The following is an 18,622-nucleotide window of genomic DNA, read 5'->3' as shown; positions in this document are numbered from 1 at the left end:
ACTTTGCAGTAGCTGAAAATCTTTTCTCTGACCTCCATAGGTGAAGTTCTCTCTGTCACTGTTCGCTCTGTCTTAAGTATATAAGCATTATTCATTAAACAGTCACTTAACACTTAAATTATTACAGAGTTGAATGAGCAACTCTTTATCCAATTCAATATCCAAAGAAATTTCTTCTCTGATCATGTGGTCTGTCTTGATTTTTATTTTTTTAAAAAGTAAGACGTTTCTATAAAGCAAGGCACTTGAGATTTCCAGCACTCGTGTTTATCTTTTCCAGAAGAAGTAGTTGAAATGAAAAGTTCACATCATAGCGGCCTCTCCTTTCAGGCAAACATCTAAAGATAATGAACAGAGAACTAATTTGTTTTCCCACACATTGTTACTCCACATTTGTTGGATCCCAAGTAACGTGTCTTCCATCATGCAGTCTTCCTAACGCAGCCATGTCCCCCTGCTCCAACTGGAACCCAAACACCTGTGTGTGCAGAGGCAGAGGAGCAGGAAGAGATAATGGGTGAAATGTGAAAATGAACTGTGCCATTGCAAACTATAGGTCTGATGAGAGCTGGGTCCTTACTGCCATGTCTTCTGAGAGAGACCTAGACCTCGTTACTGCCACTAATTTTCACAAAAATGGTATTTTAATTTTTTAAATTTAAAAGGTAATTAAATTCTTACTACAATTAATAAAAATCATAAAACATTTTGCCCCCATTATAATAGCTCTCTTTACAGTCTACTGGATTCTCAGTCATCTGTAAAGTAGATTATCTTACTGTGAACTTGTAGTAGAACTTAATTATTTAGGTGATTTCTACAGAATGAGACAACTGGATTTAAAGTGAATTACAGATGCAGTTTAAACCAAAGCTTCCAATGAAACAGTAACAAAGTCTGAGAGACCACAAGTAAGCCCAGATTTAAAACCCATCTCAAACCTCAAGTTTAAGTTTTCCAGCTTTTGAACCCACAGTAGGTGCATGTATTTTTATTTGTATTCTTTTGCATTGTCCTTGAATTAAGCTTTTTATTATTTAGATGTATTCTATGGCATCAATGTGTGCTTCCTTGTTCCATCACAACATAATAAATCTTTCGTTTGAAAAAGCCTGTGCGACAGACTTTTAACTCACTTGACAGTTTTCTTGCATCCTCTCCTTTTTGGTGGATTTTGGTATTGTGACAACTCCATTCTGAGGAAAGGTAACAATAAAATCACAGTTGAATGGTATTCACAGAAGCACATTGTATGTTAGGCCAACTGAGCTTACGGCAGGAAATATCTGAACAGTTTGACAACCTGAATACTCCAGCGAATGCAGATCTGGGCAGGTGTGCGTCTGTGCTTTTCTGCTATCTGGAGAACAGTGGGATTGCCGAGGACTTGACCCTTGGCCAGTGGACTGTACCCTTCAAACACAATCCCCTCCTGACGACAGTACTCTATCAGGTGATTGGGCTGCTGGAAAGGGTGGTACTCCACCTGGTTTGTCATATAATTTTTAAGATACATCATAGGCAAGTAACTATATGTAGGAGGAGTACATTAATTACATTATTCACATTTCTTATTCTACTATTGAATCACTTATTGTTTTATGTCGTCAAAATTGCAGTTGAAAAGATTCAGGTACTGTATGAAAGCCATTAGGGCAGGGAATGGGAATAATCTCAGAATACAGTAAATCTCATCAGGGAAGAATGATGAAAAAAATTAATCTGGGAGGAGACAATGTTAAAAGAACTTCTATTGCTCTCCCAAGGGTGATTTAGACAATCCATCTTTCTGCAAAAACAAAAAAATACCTAATCCTCCTCCGTTTCAGGCTCTGTAGAAAAATAGACATTTAACATAACTGAAGAGTTTCTGGAAAAAAACCCTACCTGATTAACATGTGGAATCACACTACAATCTTCCTTTAACTGCTCCAGGTGGTGGACCATGAAGTTACTCACTCCAATAGCACGACACACCCCTATAGTAACAGAGAGCTATGAAATACCCAACTCTTTCAATGCTATATCACAGTGGCACTTGCTGTATTCACGTTTTGCATACTTTCCAACTGTTCTCTGTCATGTTCTTCCTTGTTATGTACCTTCTTTATAAAGCTCTTCCAAAGCTCTCCAGGTCTCAGCTCTCATCTCCCTGTTAGAATTACCTGGTGGGAATGACTCTGGCCAGTGCATCAGGTACAGATCTGAAAATAAGCACATATGATCTTGTGAGAGACTTCAGTGAAAGACTACAAGGGACAGGAAGACAAGAAACCGCATACTATCTAGGGGAACGAAGACTACCATGATAATAAAGACACCGCATAACAGTAGTTTCTCTTATGTTTCACAATTCTTTATCAATCGCAGCCCATACCAAAATATTCCACCCCCATCAGCGAGCAGGAGTCAAGACAGGCCTTCTTTGCATCTCTGTAGTCTCCAGGCCACAGTTTATTGGTGAGCCACAGATCACTCCGTGCTAGCCCACTTTCTTGGATAGCTTTGCCCAGTTTTTCTTCACAGCTGTAGCGCTTTGCTGTGTCAATGTGGCGCACGCCACACTCAGTGAGTGCATACACAATGGCATCATGAGAGTATCCGCCGTCATGTGATGTGCCTGACATAAAGAAAAACATAGGCTTTCAAAAGCAGTGTCAGTTCAGTTTCAGTTCTTTTTGGTCTTTCTTTCTTTCTTTGGTATTGCTGGTATTTTCATAAACTGTATAGCCAAAGCATTTTATGAATATTGACATAATTTTGTAGTATATTCAGAATTTTGCAAAGAGAGAGAATAAAAGAAATAAATACATGTATGTAATATTCAACAGTTTAGACAAGAAAGTAAGGAATGTGCTTGTAATCCTACCAAAGCAGATTTAACCTTTTTTTTTTTTTTTTTAAATCACTATCAAAATTTGCAATCCTGAAAGAAAAAGACATAATTTAGTTTGTGTGTGTTACTGTTTGTGAGTTATCAAAGGACACTAATCATCATCCTTATCATTATTTTTTAGTCTGAGGCCTGATGTAATTCGGGTTTGTTCATGTGGATTACATCCTGACTGAAAGCTATAAAAAGCTATAAAAACGTTTCTGTAAACATACAAAGTCTGTAATTGAGGGTTACATAAACATTTCATCTTTTTTTCATTAGGCTTCCCTCCCCCATTTTATATTTGCATTAGTTACGTAATTAGAAAAGCAGGATTTATCAAAGTAATACGCACCTAAACCAAATATCGGTATCTGCAAGCCATTGGAAAGTGGGACTGTAGGACAACTCAGCTCTGGTGCCAAGGACATGTTCCTTTTATTACGCAGTGGTGTCCAACCTGAATTGCACGAAGGTTTAGTTCTTAGTTTTTATGTCCTGTGTTCATGGTTTAGTTATTAAGGAAAGTGTGTCCGTACCACTAACGACACATACCTGAGGTTTGCTGTGAGTAGTGTGAACTTTTAAGTTAAAGGCTTTGATTTTGAAGTTATCAAAGTGTGTTTTTCCTTCTTTCCAACCCACAAGGGTTAGCATCTCTGGAGACTGCGGAGATATACCCTCACAGGAAAATCAAATGACATGATATTCAAGCCTATGACCAGTGTGCTAGTTTACCCCAACAAAGATGGTGTCGGTTTCTGTAGGATACGGAATATGCTCAAGTAGATGAAAACTAACGCACAACAAAGTAATGAAGAAAATGTAAGCGCGTTTTTTTTTTTTTTTTTGGAGTGTGGGGGGTATTTTGGCAATTTTCCGGTTTTCTAACGATACGTATGTTAATTTTCGAGCTGTGACCTCCATTCATACTGCGTTGCGGCTACTGATAGCTCGGCACAGTTCTTTCCTTTCAGGCTCTCTGGTTGGAGTTAGCCAACATGGCGGCCGTGTAAAGTAAACGGTTTGTCTGCAGTGCCAAAGAAATGAGGTGAGTTCTGAGTTTTGGAAACGAATACAGAATAGTTCTACTTTTTAGTCAATGTACAGAAATAGCTCTATCATGAGGGAGTTCGGTAAACTCAAAGTATGGCGTATTTTTAAAGAGATAACACTGGCACAAGGTTGGTGTATGTTAAACATAAAATTATGTTTGTTTGTTTTTTAACAATGAGGTAGTGTTTGTCTAAGCTAACACTTAATAGGATTTGCTTGCAGAATAAATTCAGTACGTGCAGGGATGTAACCAGGGATTCTGGATCATTTGAGGAAAACTATCCTGGGTCTCACCTTATTAATGAAATAAATCTACTGAATTTCTGGGACCTCTCCAGCTGTTTATTCCCATAACCAGCAACACTTTTCATCTTACGTGCAACACTTGTTTTTGTGCACCAGGATATTGTCATTTAATTATTTTCTGATAGACCCAGTGTGTCCAGAAAGCCTCACATGGATTGCATTTGCGACATAGTTGAGTGTAAAGACATGCCTCTCTGTTTCATAGCATTTGTTCAGTGTAGCCAGTTTAAATGCTGGTGTTCTGGGAAATCTTGAACTGAAGAGAGGGCTGAAGGGCTGAAGCACATTGTAATGGGATGTGCTGCATATCTGTGTGCCTCCTCTGATGCAGGGTCTCCCGCTCTTGCATGGGGCTCCGGCGAACCTATTTGGTTTGGCCAATCTTGCTGATCCTCCTGGTTGGTGCTGGCTTGACAGCTCTGCTACCCCCTGCAGAGGAGCAAGGAGGCCTTGATGTTCTGGGAGTGCTACGCCGGGCAACGTCACAAAAGGAGAATCCCGCAAAGGGCCACCATGGTGACAGCACAGAGGGGGAGCATAAGTTTACTATCATCATCCAAACATACAATCGCACAGACGTTCTGCTCAAACTACTTAACCATTACCAGGCAGTGCCTCATCTTCAGCGAATTATCATAGTCTGGAACAATGTTGGGGAGCAGACACCCTTAAAGTTATGGAACTCCTTGGGGCCGCATCCGGTCCCTGTGGTCTTCAAGGAACAGACCAGCAATCGAATGCGCAACAGGCTACAGCCATTCCCTGAGATTGACACAGATGGTCCGTATATCTTTCATCTTGCAAAATGCACAATTTGATTCATTCTAAGATATTTTTATAGAACTAAATGTTTTGTCTGTTTCTAAACCTTTCTTCAGTGGAGTTATTTTATTATTATTTTTTTTTTTGTCTGACATTTAGCTGTGCTCATGCTGGATGATGACACTCTGGTCAGCGTTCCTGACATTTGTTTTGCTTTCTCAGTCTGGAAGGTAAGACACAATCTAGATGAGACTGTTTAACATTTTGTGCCTACGTTAGTTTTGGTTTAACTTGATTTTAAATGATGTAAAGTAAAAACGATGATTAGAATTATAAGGTACTTTTAACTGCATCATACACACATTCTATCTTGGGCTCCACAGCAATTTCCAGACCAGATTGTTGGCTTTGTACCCCGAAAACACGTCTCCACACCAGGAGGAGTGTACAGTTATGGCAGCTTTGAACTGCAGGATCCAGAAACAGCGGGAGGTGACAAGTAAGTTGTGCTTTTTAGTTCTTATTATCTTGTAAATCTTATCGTACACAGTATCATACAATGTACCACCATGTTTTGTACCAGCCAGGCCTCTTGTTTTTTCTTCCTGTTTTGATGTGAAAGGCCATTTTATAACTTCTACCTCAATCCGTTCACTGCAGATACTCCATGGTGTTAATTGGTGCTGCCTTTTTCCACCACCGCTACCTGCAGCTCTTCCAGGACCAGCCGCAAGCAGTACATGCGCTGGTGGACGAAACACAGAATTGTGATGATATTGCCATGAACTTTGCTGTAGCACAGTATTTGAAGAAACACTTTAAGTCTATTGGCAGCATTAAGAAACCCTCAGGGGTCTTTGTCAAACCCGTGGACCTTCGTAACCTGGAAAAGGATGCCAGCAGTGGGTACCAGGGTATGTGGCATCGTCCTGAACACCTTCTCCAGAGGTCCTACTGTCTCAACAGGCTGACACAGATTTATGGCTTCATGCCACTCTGCTTCTCCAACCTGATGGTCTCCCAGTTTGGCTTCCCTAGCTACGCCAACCATAAGAGCAGAGGCTGAAGAAGTGCCACATTGCTGAATGTTGGATTGAAAGAAGACAAACTAGTAACAGTCTGGTAAGTCTGTGTGGTTAATAACACATCACCTGTCTGAGCTGCGGATTTGGCAAATCACCTGGTGTAGGATTGACGTTTTGTGGCTAGAAACCATAATTGACCAAATTTACCTTTTTGTGTTATGTCATGTTAATGGCTTGAGCCTTGAATAGGGTTTGGATAAGAATATTTAGCTTGTCTGCTTAGTGTTTTTCAGAAGTGTTTTGCTTTTTTTGTATCTCAGGATACTGGGCAGTTTCACCATGGCATCAGCAGGACAATGATGGACTTTCCTCCTTTGACCAGAGCAAGGATTGTGCAAGAATCTTCTACACATGGCTCAGTCTGACGATGTGTCCATTTTTGATAAGGTAATCTGTATTGTTACCAAAGCTGCCTTTCCTTCAGCATGTACAGCACTCACAGGGGACTGTAGTGGAGTTACTTAATAGCCGGCAGGTGTCAGGCTTAGATCTGCTTTGTCATTTTTGTAACTGTGATTTAAACAACTGCTGCTTTTGGTTTCACTACTTTTCACATTTTGATGGAATGTGTCGTTTTTCTCTTGAGCTTGTGTAAAGTCCCTGCAAATTTAGAATAAATGTTAGAAGACACATATTCTTAAGTAATTTTGGACAAAAAAACTCCTAACCAAAGTGTGAATCTATGATGAAAATAGAATTGAAAAAGTATTATGGACATCTAAACCTAATCAGGATTTACAATACCGTGCCTGCATGGACAATCTTTTTTTTTTTTTTTTTTAATGTGTGCACATTGTCATATTTGAAGGGCTGTATTAGGTGATTCAGTTAAATAAAGCCAACACTATATATTTTACTGAACAGAATTTGTGGATGAATTCGTGATTATATCAGTTAGAGTCAGAGTTAAGTCTGAGATGAACACAGGTAAAGATCCTGAGATGAACTGAATGACTGATTGAGGATTCAAACTAACCCTGACCAGTAGGACCAGTTTGTAGCAGGTGCATTAAGTTTGTGACTGAATTGGAATTGGACTGAAATGAAATGCAAGTTTTAATAGCAACATAAGACCAGCTCACAGGATTGTAATTCAACAACTGATTTTAAACTTGAATTGGATCACTACTTTGATTTTTCTGTCCAGTGTAATACAATTTATTTCAATAAAATGACCGTAAAAAAACTAACATGAAGGCTGAAGGTGAAACTGATTATTAAGAGGTAGGAGAGTGATAATATTTTCATTTTGTAGCTTGCAGGGGTTACTTGTAGAGCAGCAGGTGTTCAGATGCTAGCAGTCCATACAGTGAACATTGTGATGGCAACACCAGGTGTGAAGTCCGACCTGCTTTTCAAATTTCAGGTCTCAACACACCATTTAACCAGCTTATGTTCATTGCTAAACTTGATTGAAAAACTATTTTTATTGACAAAAAATAACATCCCACTACATCAGAGGATAAAAGTGTCCTTGCATATTCTGAGGTAACTGTGGACTCCAGTCTTTTTTTTTCCTCCCAAGAGAATCCCAGGGACCGTGCAAAGTTTTATTGTGGTCTGGGTCCTCCGCCATCACCACCACCAACCCCAGAGCCACCACCTCCAGGGCTGGATCCACCTGCACCTGGAGAACGTATGTCATGCCACAGCTTCACAAGGGGCTCCCTCTTTCTCCAAATGAGTTTGTGACCGTATGCCACGTACCATCTGTCGGACAAGATACACGGAGACAGTTAAAATATAATGACAGCAGAGCAACATACTTCTGCCAAACCAAATATTTAAAGCCCAACAGCATCCATATCAGACCTCTTGCAGGATTTAGACAGTTGGAGCTCAGGTTTCACCCTACTTACAACTACAATAAGTGTAACACATCTCCTGTCAGAAGTTCCATATATAGGTTGTGTGATGAATACTGAGCCATCACATTGTTTGAGGAAAAACACAAAAATCTGAAGAACACCAGGTGAATTTATTGTTGGTGTAAAATGAATGAACAATGAGACACTCACACTCCGAACAGGGCTCCGCCAAGGTGAGCCGCGTGGTCGAAGAACCGCCATCCCAGTAGAAGCCCTGCTGCATCTAAGGCAATGAGCGCTTTCAGAACCTAAACACAGACCATTAACAGGAACCTGAGATTATATACAATGTACTGAACTCCATCAACAACAGCTGTCTCTCTGTAATGCATTCATACATGCATACTTACACATTCACTCATTCATACATGGTACTTAGTCCGTTTTGTTCAGACTTACACCTCTTGCCTGCTGTGAAAACACAACATGGGAATGTCAGCACCCTGAATGTGTTTATGAATTACCACAAAACGTTTTCAGATTACGCTTGGGAAGTTGTGTATCTACATAACAAGAGAATGTTTTTCCAAGCCCAGAATAGCACACAGCCAAGGCCATGAGTGCACACAAACACAAACACACACGAACTTAGATACATACTGCGCCTCACTTACATTTCCTGCTGTGAAAGTCATCATGGGGAGGAAGATTATGCCTAGTTTGGCCTCTGGCACCTTTGCGCAGACTGCGGCCAGGACCGCCATAACAGCACCTGACTACATATTCAAACAAAAAGACAGATTAAAGACACAGATCGCTAGAATTATTGTATTTACTTGGTGTTAAGCTGTATGAAGGTTTTAGCAAATATCTTACTGCTCCTAATGATGGATAGAGACGTCCAGAGGCTGTTTTACACATGTAGCTAATCATAGTGGAGATCACACCTGAAAATACACACAAGATGTGAGAATGAGGTATCACTTTTTCTCCCTCCCCAAAAAAGTATTTGATCACTGTCTTTATTTTCCTATCCCTTGTTTTCTCAAGTACCCTCCCAACCATGCAGCCTACCAGCTGTTTCTAAGTTGGTAAAATACCCATACCCGTCATGTAACTAAATAGCAAATTTAATTTTGGACTAAGATCTGATAAACTGTTCATCTAACCCCAGTCCTGTACTGCACTCACCAGCAGACAGGTAGACAGCAAGAAACTGCTCCTTTCCTAAGAGCGAGACGATTCCTGATGAGAATGTCCACAGGACATACATGTTGGCCACCATGTGGATGATGGAGTAGTGGCTGAAAGAGGACAGGACCATAGGAAGGCAGCGTGTTTCTGGAAGAAGAGAGAGAAACAAACACACAAACATTAAACGTGCTTGACTCCAGCTGTAAATTTGACACTTGCAAGAACATGAATGCCCTTATTGTCGTTGTGTAAGCACTTTGTATTATTTATTTAAGGTTAAAAAAACAAAAACAAAACAGTTGAACAAGCATACTCACTGGAGGCTGGATTGGATGTGAAGTACTTAATCATGCTTCTCTGCATTGAAGGGATCCGCCACAAACACAAAACCACAGCATTTACTGCAATAATACCTGGAACACATTCACAAGAAAACATTTTTTTAGCTGTCTCCATATATCTTGTCCTACAGATGGTATATGGCATATGTCACAAACTCAGTCAATGAATCTGTGTTTGCAAACTAAGCAACCTGTGACAGTCCTCTGTCCCTCTGTGAGGCTGCTCCAGAAGTCATCTACCATGGACATCACAAGGATGAGCTGTCGCTGGAAAGCTGACAGCTGGTTCCACCAGTCATGCCAGTACGCCATGTCCTGGGATCCCTGGTAATATGTGAATGGTAAGCCGAATTATTGTCAGCAGCCAGTTTTGTTACACAGGTAATATAAGCTAACAGCACTGGAGGACAGAGACAGCAGTTTGCGACATTAAAAACATCACCTGTAAGATTTTTTCTGACTGCTCTTCATCTTTCGCAGTCTGAACTCTTGACTTCAGGGTCTCATATTGCAGAATGGCAGCCGCACCAAAGGAGCAGCCTGTAAACTGGCATGGAGTCAGACAACATCCAGAGCCATCATACCGTCCCACACCTCAGTACGACATGCATCTATTTCCTCACTTTCATTTAAACATCAGAATAAAAGAAAGTAAATTATTCTAGTAGAAAATTTTGAGACATACCCCTACTGTGAACATCAGCGGTTTGAAGAGTGTCGGCCTGGGGACTCTGGGAGGAGGTGGGGGCCCTGCTGTGCCAGCTTCAGGGGGTGAAGGGTTTGTTTCTTGGCTGACATTGCCTTTCTTTGTATCCGGCCTTTTGGCTTCCCGACGAAAACCACACTTCTGCTGATTGTAGAGACTGAATCTGTCAAATAATTTGCAGAGGAAGTGTTAAAACTGTTCTTAGAGGCAGCTTTGATAAATACACAGAAAAACATGAACAATTATTGGAGAATAAGACATTAGAACATAAGGAGTAGTAGGAACCTGTGAATATTTGGCTTTAATAGATTAATTGATTATTGTTGTGTTACTGTTTCTATGACCAACCCCCCTTATATATTTATTATACTAAAGGTTCAAACTGTGGATAATCTGTGGGCGGTAATAAAAGAGGGACCTGCTGTTTGATCAGCACGGCCCTTTTTTAAAAACCGTAACAGAAATAACACTAACAGTGCCGTTCTTGCAGAGTTTTCTAGTAAACAGATGGAACCATAGACTGTTTACATAAAGCTGTCTTCCGCCCCGTGGATCTCTTTACAATGACAGTGGGAACGGTTAGGTAATAACACAGAGACACACACACACACTGCGGGTCCACAGGCAAACACACACATCTTGTCGGTGATACTCTTGTTTGGACACACGCTGTGAGCTGAACCGCTTTGTATTTTCTCACCTGGAGCTTGGTGAAGTAGTGTTTTGGCATCTGATGAACTCTGTTTTGGCCCATTTCGTTACGCATCCTCTCCACGCCATGTTTGTGACGACCTCCTGTTTAGGCCCGGCCCACTGCCTGAGTGGGGCTGATGTTGCGTTCACTGACTCGTCTAAAATCTCCGACTTCTTACATCCTCCCAGAAGTTTTTAGGGTTTTCTGGATTGGAGGGAGGGAGGGGAGTTATTTATTTTTATCTTATAATAATTATATATTGTCATCTATTTATTTGTTTAGTCTTTAGTGAAAATGCAGACAACATAACATACAAAGTTCCTAAAAACTAAAACGGCGAGAAATTGCATTAGTGCATTAGTTATTGATGGAGTATATTCAGCTAATAACCCCATAATACAGTGCTTCAGTGCATGTGGGGAAAAAAATACTGATTTAGTATTTCATGCGAGAAGCTGATGATTTTTCAGTTGGAGCCAGTGATTTTTAGGAGCCAGCCCCTAGTAGTATTGCACTTTAAGGCACTTCCGCAAAAATATTTTTTTATAGGTAGCACTTCACTCCCCTCTAGTGGCGTTTTAAAGTACAGAATTGTATGGTCACAGAAATAAAATGATGCAAAGTAACAAAGTACATTCACTCAAGTAATGAACTTTAATTTAATACAACTTTAAGTGTACTTCTTTCAGTTATTTTTTCATTATTAAAAGTGTCACAGTGACAGAACATACTGGGACACTTAAATAGAACAGAGACATCATTGTCTTTTTCCTACTAGGTCAAGTGTATGGTATGAAAAAACACTTCTTGCTATAGATAACCAAACTGAAAGCAGCTGAAAATTCATGATTAATAATTAATAATAATAATGTATCATTTCTCTTACTTTGACACTTTTGTGCTTTTACTTCAGAGTCAAATTTAAATGCAGTACATTTATTTGTGACTGTTTTTTTTCCATTGTTGTATTACTAATTCTGCTTAAGTATCCAGATAATTTTCCTACCATTGCAGATCAATTTCCAAAATGAGAGAAAAAAAAATAATGATTGAATGCAAAAGCTTTTAGCATAGAGGGGAATTAGAAGGTGGACAATGTGAGAATGGTGTAAAACAACATATGCCTTCATACATAATATATTCAACAGGAAATCAAAATTTAATAAATAGTTCTTTTTATTTTTTGTCTTATTACTAAAACACTTAGTAAGCACTCTGGAGTTTGTTTGTTTTTTTCGTGAAAACAAGAGAGAAAGTGGTGGAGGCCTTGGACAGTATGGCTGAGCAGTATTAATGGCACTAGGTGTTGCTATTGGCATCTGGACAAGTTCCACAAACTTCTCACAAGCCTGCCAGCGACTCCAGAAATAGGTGAAGAAGGTAGAATTTACCATGAGAAGGCTGCACTGCAGTGTCTGCAGAGTAACTAGGGCTCTCCTCCGATGCAATAACTGCGCTTGACTTCCTGGGCTACTTTAGCTGTGGACAATATTGCACTGAGAAATGCTTTAATAGAGCTGGAACAAAATAAAAGAAGCGTAGCAGTAGCTACATAGGTAATTAATCTTAACTGAAGCAGACAATGCATCGTGAGGGGGATGCAATCTCACTTTAGTGAGAAAATTACACAGTCATACAGTGAAGTGGGGGTGTTGGTGTTTCAGGGTAAAGATACAGTGTAGGAAAAAAGGGGAGCAATATGCCTTTGTCACTGTAGGGACCCAAGGACACACTGCCAAGTTAGATGATATTCTATGGGTGCAGGTCTGGGGCAGGGGAGGACAGGGAGATGTGGGAGAGGAAGAGGAGGAGGAGGAGGAGGGAAGGGGGGGATGATAGTGATAGGACAGGTGGGGAGGCCAAAGAGAGGAACAGAAGGAGGGAGGGGAGTGGATAAAAAGAGGGTAAGAATAATAAATATTTGAGTGGCAGCCGGAGTTAACTTAGGTAAAATCTGTTCATGATTTGGATTTTGGTTAAAGAGTTGTACTATGCTGCAACCCTGCTATGCTACAACACAACCCTCACACACACACACATTCATTCACTCTCTGAATCTGTAGAGGACTTTAGGTTCCTTTCTGATCAATGCAGTGCATTTTTTCCCAGCAGAGGTGTCCTCTTTCAGGTCCTCTCATCGATTTGCTGTGAACCGACGCCAGCCAGGATTCGCCTGTGTCGGCAACAGGGCATGCAGGGCCTCGGTCATGTGACAGGAAGTGTGATATCTGAAATTAGAACAACTTGTCATTCATTTAGGTCCACCGTTCATCTTACTGCAACTATGTACAGGTAGTGTGAATAATAAAACAACCCTGATGTTCGAATCTTGGATCTGTGCTGTGATTTGGATCCACAGGCAGATGCATGATGCTGAACGTCATTTGGCCTTGAGGCTTCTATTTCAGCCCAAAGGCTAGAAACATTGTATACCAGCAGCACAGTCTTTTTATACCATCAGAGGAAACTCTAGCTGTTATCATAGCGTCCCGACAGAGTGCTGACGAGGAGCTTTCTAAGACGCTGATCAATGGGCCAGTTAGATAATACCACACTGTCACTTGTTTTCTGTTTCTTTTCTTGCATAGATTTTGAGGCGCGATGGTCGGTGTGCAATTGTGGTATTCAGCAGTCAGGAGCTGATTTACAGGATCATGCTATATGAAGTGGACAATGAGTGGGATTTCACTGCAAAGTCCTGATGTTTATTTTACCCAAAATACCAGAGGACAGAGTATCACAAAAAAGGTGTTTATATAAAGTTTTTTTTTTTTTTTTAATTTGGGGTAAAAAGAATAATTACAGAACGAGAGGGGCACTTGAATAAAATGTGAGAGTGACACACTCTTATGCACACACTGTACCTCTGCGTACATATCTGCCCTGGCAGTTCTCACCGACATGATTTGATTACACAACACTAGCAAATTCCTCAAGAGCTTTTTGCACAAACCCATTATACTGGAACAGCCAGTTCATTATGAACGCACAGTCTTTGTATATCCTGTATACAAGTCAGAATCAGAAAGTGGTGCAGTATAATCAAATAACAGGCACAATAAAGAGTCAGATGCTCAGGACACGATGATTGATCTGTGATTCACTCATTAAATATTGATGTCTCTCAGCAGAATATCACCTGCCTTTGCCATCACTAAAGCAACATGGTACAGTATGTGGTCAGCATTGACGGAGCTCATCCACGGCAGGCTGGAAGAGGATATTGTTTTTTGTTAATTGAGCTGAAAATAGTTAACAATAAGAAGGTTTACATGAAAAACGTGTAAGCATACACTCATTGACATTACTGAGGCATGCGCTTAAGCATTACACATATTAATTCCCATCAAATGGCTCAACAAAACCCTGAGTGTTCAATTTTTTGTGTATCTAAAGCTTGTAAAGGAAGGAATGGTGGATTATTTATTTTGTATTTATTCAGACTTGTCCAGGGTTACATGGTGCATGTTTTATGAGACACTAGTGAATGCTTTTGTAGACATGGAGGACTGAAAAATCTGAAATGCTTTCACAACTTTCTGGTGGTGTGGTGTAATGTAAGTCCCTACAGGCTGGGCAAAGTATGCATGATGGCAGAATGATAATAACTTTTTCAGTCATTCACATAGTGAATTTATGAACGTAAATATTTTCTTATTTTTTTTTTTTTATCAGATCTTCAGTTTTTAATGATACTTACAGGCCCTGAGAAACAGAATAAACAAGAAATGCCACAAATTGCAGCACCTCCCTAGAGACAAATTTAACATGAGGAAACAGAACTGATCAGAGTTTTATCTGCACAAAATAGAACAATTTTGTAGAGCACAGCCATTAATATAAACTGTGAGCATAAGGTCACACTGCCAGTTTGAAAGGAAATAAAAATCTCTTCTGTTTTCTGTTCAGCTCAGCCTCAGCCTGTACTCCTGCATCAAAGCACAATGCACACCCTGCATCCGCTCACCCCTGCAAACAAACACACACACACACACACACACACACACACACACACACACACACACACACACACACACACACACACACACACACACACACACACACACACACAGCACAGTCACATCCTCCCTCATTCTTTACCTGAGTCCTCAGTCCACCTTACTCAGAAACTCTTGCAAACAGTAAGGGAGCACAAGCACGAGCTCACTAAAGAGCTCTGCATCCAGTGTCTCTCCCACGCGCTCCGGCGGGGTCCCAGAAGGAGCTCTTGTTTTTTTCTTTTCTTTTTCTTTTTTAGTATTTATTACTCGAAACAAGCACAATCAGCCTCCCTGTTGTCGCTGCCTCGCTGTCCCAGCCGAAGAAGCGAGCGCACACCATCTCCACGCGCATTCCCTCAGCCCACGTCGTCAGTATATTCAACTTCTGCACCGCAAGGGGACATGGGTGATAAAAACGCCGGTAAGGAACTTCCACGTGCATGAGTAAGTTCTGAGCTCGTTTTGTTTTTATGTTTACTTATTTTTCTCGGGCGTAGCATTGGTTATTATTGGGTGATCGCTTTTTTAAAGCACACACTGCGGAACACTAGAAGAAGCTCTAACTTTATTGCGGTTTTCTGAACTGCATGCTGCAGAATGCTGCACGCAGTAAAGGGGGATTCATAGCCTGGGCCAGAACTTGAGTCTTGGGGATGCTGATGATAGTGTATGAGTGCGATAAACCACCACAGATCAGCACATGCTTCAGTGCTGCAGCGCGATACTGCTGCTGTATCCCGTCTTCATAGCTCAGTCCACAGCCTCGAATAGTTTGCTCTGACCCTTAAGCACCTTAAGCCTACCAACATCACGGGGTGTAATTAAGATTTATCAACATTAGTGTTGAAAAGCAACGCATATCTAATATGAAACACAACTTGTGTTAATATTAGGTCCGCATTACACTGTTTTCACCCCCAGTGTTGCGCATGGTAAACGGCTACAGTCTCCCCTGACGGAGCCTTGCTTTACTCTATCAGTGCTGTCAGCTGATTTAGACAAAAAACTGCTGGCTCTCCACTTTTTTTTCCCCGGTGAGATGAATGTGCTGCTGTTCCCCTTACAGCGGCGGCGATGTGGCCTCAACGATCAGCAAGCGTGTTGTTGACAAAGCTTTTCAACTCTGCCAGTAATGGGCTATAGAGGCTGTTATTTAGGGCTATTGGATACAGAGTCTCCTGTATGGAAAACTAGATGTTGCTTTATGGTTACACACAGCTTGAAATATGGAATAACTCACTCCACAACGTCATGGGTCTTCCTCTGTTTGTGTTTGCAGCGTTTTGCAGGGCAGTTTACAGATGCATGGGGTTAAAGCACAAAACAAGCACAATTTGAGCTTGAAATATATTTGGGTAAGGGACAGAATGCCCTTGTTAAAGTAGGGTAACCTTTCTCCCTCATTGTCCCTATGTCCTGTTTCTCCAAGGGTTTACGATAAAGCAAAAATACAAAAGCCATGGGGTGTACAGTACATGTCAAGGTAGCTGGGCAGGGAGCTTCTGTCTTCTGTACAGTTTACATTTCACCTACATCCTCTAGGGTGTAAACCTGACTTTCACCTTTCTTAAACCCACAGCGGGATCTGCTGAGTGTACAGCCTCATTCACTGATCCCATTCAAGGAAAAATGAGTGTTCACTACCACAAATATGAAATGCTTTATGCTTCACTGTCGCACACAATATCTATCCTCTGTTGTTGTTAATACTTCTTACCACAACAGTGTTTGCATCCTTGTATTGTTTTTCAAGGGAGGTGGAGTGCACAGTAGCTTTATGATTAACGTTATGTAACTGGACCTTGTGGGTCTTTCATTTCTGTTCATTTGAACTTTTTTTATGCCACATGTGCACTTAAACTGTGGAAACATTAATAACGCGATGGCAGTTAAAATCATCTGAATCAGTTCTACTGGTCAGATATGTTATATCCACAACAAAAAGCCAATACTATCTTGATACAGTTTTTTAAATTGATGTTGTGAGGTATTTTCGTTTTTGCACTGTTTCCGGTCCTTTGCTGTGACTCTGACTCACTGTTTGTGTCTCTCTGGCTCTTGTATGATGACAGTAATGCTTATTTATTTGTTTGTTTGTTTGTTTAATATTTGTTTCCTGTTTTATTCATCTGGTTTCTTGGTGCATCACTCCTGGTCAGCTTTTAATTCGTTATTCCACAGATTAATCGATAGATAAATATTATTAGTTTGTGTGTTGTTGTTGTGATAGTGGCAGCTCTGAACTGTCGGACTAGCCTCTATTGTTATTTGTCACTGTGCATGGGTGACAAATCTAGTTTCTTCTCTGGGAATTGATAAAATTTTCTTATCTAATCCGAGGCAGAATTATAAACTGGCAAAACTGGCAGCTGCTCTGGGATCCCGAAAGCCCCGGATTCACTGTGTAACAATTGGTGTGTAATAATTTGATTGCTTCTAATTTTGCTGGGGAATATGAACCACCAAAGCACAACATCAGCTGCCACTATAAGGGCCTTATGGGTTGTGCTTTATCGCCTGATCTTGAGGCCCTGTCTTGGAGCTTGTTTTAAGCTGATGCTGATACTGTGTTTACGTGGTGCATATTCCTAAATTACTTTGTGTTGTAATTAAGCACAAATCAAATCTGGGCTTGTGTAATATTCCAGTATAGGAACACTGCACACAATGCAGTGCAAGAATGAGGAATGGGAAGGTTAATAGGGGCCCAGTAGCTAATTTTTGCCCTGGAGCCCTCAAGCACACTAATCCAGCCATTAGAGACATAATATACATTTGTACATTATAGTTGATTAAGCACTGGCATTTATCTGTTAAAAAAACATTCTGTAAATACACCATAGGTGAAGATAAATGCCACTCAATGTGTCTGCATTCCAGTGGATGTGGTGTTTCTCATTGACCCAGGTGTCTCTTGGGTCACTGAAGAACAGTTTAGTGATCCTGCTGATTCATTTTTCACCCCCCCCCCCCCCCCCCCCCACCCCACCCCATTTGTTAAATCCCCTCTTTCTGTTATGCACACGACACCAATCTTAATGCATGATCGCATGATTTTTCTTACCCTCTCTCTTTGTCTTTCTCTCGCTCCCTCTTTCACAATGCTGAGAGCTGCAATGTCAATATTTTGGAATTTGTCCGAAGCTTTATTAGTGATTTCCACACACATGACCCATGAAAACACACACACTATAATATGCATGTAGCATCCCTTTTTGAGCCAGACAACTACACAGCAGGTCCACTTACAAAGCAAACAATATAATCCTCCTGTTCCTTCATGAGAAGTTAAAAATCTAGTTTTACGTTATCTGTGACAAGTATCTTGTTGCTCTCTTGTTATTCCTAACCTCAAGTTTGCATACTTGTCATTTTGCACAAGATTGTTGGCAGCTTCATTGAATGCAACCATTAACAGTTTTGCACTGCAACACAGACCTTGCTTTTGCTTTGCAGAATATGAGAATGCATTCTGGCCTTTCAGCAAATGGCAGTTACCATCAGCAGTGACTCAGTGCTGTTGTAAACATGTTTTTGTCGCTTCGACTGATTTAAGGGTTGTTGTTTGCTCTGCATAGGCTGCTGTGGCTGCACATTAAAACCAGATGCCAGTTAATTTTTGTGTGTTTAAATGGTCACTCAGAGCGGAAGTGTTGTCAAAGCAGTATAAAGGTTCTTACATGTTTTTGCTCCAAGTAAATGACATATATTTTGCATCTCTGCTAACTGTTGTACAACACACTGGTGATGTTTTAGATTTTTAGATGGGTTTTGGCTAACTTTGAGGTCGATCA

General features: G+C 40.7%; 4 protein-coding genes across 7 annotated transcripts in view; 2 read left to right on the top strand and 2 right to left on the bottom strand.

Moving 5' to 3' along the window:
* Positions 1–4: 4 nt before the first annotated feature.
* On the bottom strand, positions 5–3,751 carry zgc:110366 (uncharacterized protein LOC550476 homolog). 2 transcript variants are annotated; one of them, XM_041054527.1, is made up of 8 exons: positions 3,431–3,751; positions 3,231–3,335; positions 2,378–2,620; positions 2,103–2,204; positions 1,888–1,979; positions 1,304–1,486; positions 1,137–1,196; positions 5–478 (listed from the first exon to the last, which is right to left on the bottom strand). In XM_041054527.1, the coding sequence occupies exons 2-8, from the start codon at positions 3,304–3,306 to the stop codon at positions 383–385; spliced, it is 852 nt and encodes a 283-aa protein (XP_040910461.1). In that variant the 5' UTR covers positions 3,307–3,335; positions 3,431–3,751; the 3' UTR covers positions 5–382. The 2 variants fall into 2 exon arrangements, with proteins under 2 accessions (XP_040910461.1, XP_040910460.1); XM_041054526.1 differs by lacking the exon at positions 3,431–3,751 and having other exon boundaries at positions 5–260; positions 337–478; positions 3,231–3,356.
* On the top strand, positions 3,312–6,733 carry extl2 (exostosin-like glycosyltransferase 2). Of its 2 annotated transcripts, none has more exons than XM_041054525.1 (6): positions 3,312–3,442; positions 4,569–5,017; positions 5,159–5,229; positions 5,383–5,498; positions 5,660–6,121; positions 6,345–6,733. In XM_041054525.1, the coding sequence occupies exons 2-5, from the start codon at positions 4,585–4,587 to the stop codon at positions 6,063–6,065; spliced, it is 1,026 nt and encodes a 341-aa protein (XP_040910459.1). In that variant the 5' UTR covers positions 3,312–3,442; positions 4,569–4,584; the 3' UTR covers positions 6,066–6,121; positions 6,345–6,733. The 2 variants fall into 2 exon arrangements, with proteins under 2 accessions (XP_040910459.1, XP_040910458.1); XM_041054524.1 differs by lacking the exon at positions 3,312–3,442 and adding an exon at positions 3,766–3,926.
* A 762-nt stretch (positions 6,734–7,495) lies between these two features.
* parla (presenilin associated, rhomboid-like a) lies at positions 7,496–10,937 on the bottom strand. Its single transcript, XM_041054520.1, has 10 exons — positions 10,834–10,937; positions 10,113–10,296; positions 9,870–9,974; positions 9,619–9,751; positions 9,404–9,499; positions 9,084–9,233; positions 8,769–8,839; positions 8,567–8,668; positions 8,103–8,200; positions 7,496–7,794 (listed from the first exon to the last, which is right to left on the bottom strand). The coding sequence occupies exons 1-10, from the start codon at positions 10,911–10,913 to the stop codon at positions 7,635–7,637; spliced, it is 1,179 nt and encodes a 392-aa protein (XP_040910454.1). The 5' UTR covers positions 10,914–10,937; the 3' UTR covers positions 7,496–7,634.
* A 4,003-nt stretch (positions 10,938–14,940) lies between these two features.
* Positions 14,941–18,622, top strand: part of fgf12a (fibroblast growth factor 12a) — a 37,416-nt gene continuing 33,734 nt past the window's right edge. The window contains exon 1 of one of the 2 annotated variants that reach the window (XM_041054530.1): positions 14,941–15,249. In XM_041054530.1, the coding sequence (XP_040910464.1) occupies positions 15,231–15,249 (19 nt within the window). In that variant the 5' untranslated portion in view covers positions 14,941–15,230. Of the gene's footprint in view, positions 15,273–18,622 lie in introns of both variants that reach the window. The other variant, XM_041054531.1, reaches the window with a different exon arrangement.

Source organism: Toxotes jaculatrix, chromosome 14 (assembly GCF_017976425.1).
Source record: "Toxotes jaculatrix isolate fToxJac2 chromosome 14, fToxJac2.pri, whole genome shotgun sequence".
Taxonomy (NCBI): domain Eukaryota; kingdom Metazoa; phylum Chordata; class Actinopteri; family Toxotidae; genus Toxotes; species Toxotes jaculatrix.
The sequence above is the reverse complement of the archived record's forward strand: the minus strand, read 5'-3'. Positions and strand labels throughout refer to the sequence as shown.

Excerpts from the sequence above, each read along its gene's own strand:
- zgc:110366 (XM_041054527.1), bottom strand. The coding sequence starts at position 3,306 with ATGTCCTTGGCACCAGAGCTGAGTTGTCCTACAGTCCCACTTTCCAAT. Across the intron at positions 1,980-2,102 it reads GGAAGAGCTTTATAAAGAAG|GGGTGTGTCGTGCTATTGGA; the intron begins GTACATAACAAG and ends CTGTTACTATAG. Across the intron at positions 1,487-1,887 it reads TGATTCCACATGTTAATCAG|GTGGAGTACCACCCTTTCCA; the intron begins GTAGGGTTTTTT and ends ATGACAAACCAG.
- extl2 (XM_041054524.1), top strand. Across the intron at positions 5,230-5,382 it reads TTGCTTTCTCAGTCTGGAAG|CAATTTCCAGACCAGATTGT; the intron begins GTAAGACACAAT and ends TGGGCTCCACAG. Across the intron at positions 5,499-5,659 it reads GAAACAGCGGGAGGTGACAA|ATACTCCATGGTGTTAATTG; the intron begins GTAAGTTGTGCT and ends CGTTCACTGCAG.
- parla (XM_041054520.1), bottom strand. The coding sequence starts at position 10,913 with ATGGCGTGGAGAGGATGCGTAACGAAATGGGCCAAAACAGAGTTCATC. Across the intron at positions 9,752-9,869 it reads AGTCAGAAAAAATCTTACAG|GGATCCCAGGACATGGCGTA; the intron begins GTGATGTTTTTA and ends ACATATTACCAG. Across the intron at positions 9,500-9,618 it reads GGGACAGAGGACTGTCACAG|GTATTATTGCAGTAAATGCT; the intron begins GTTGCTTAGTTT and ends AATGTGTTCCAG.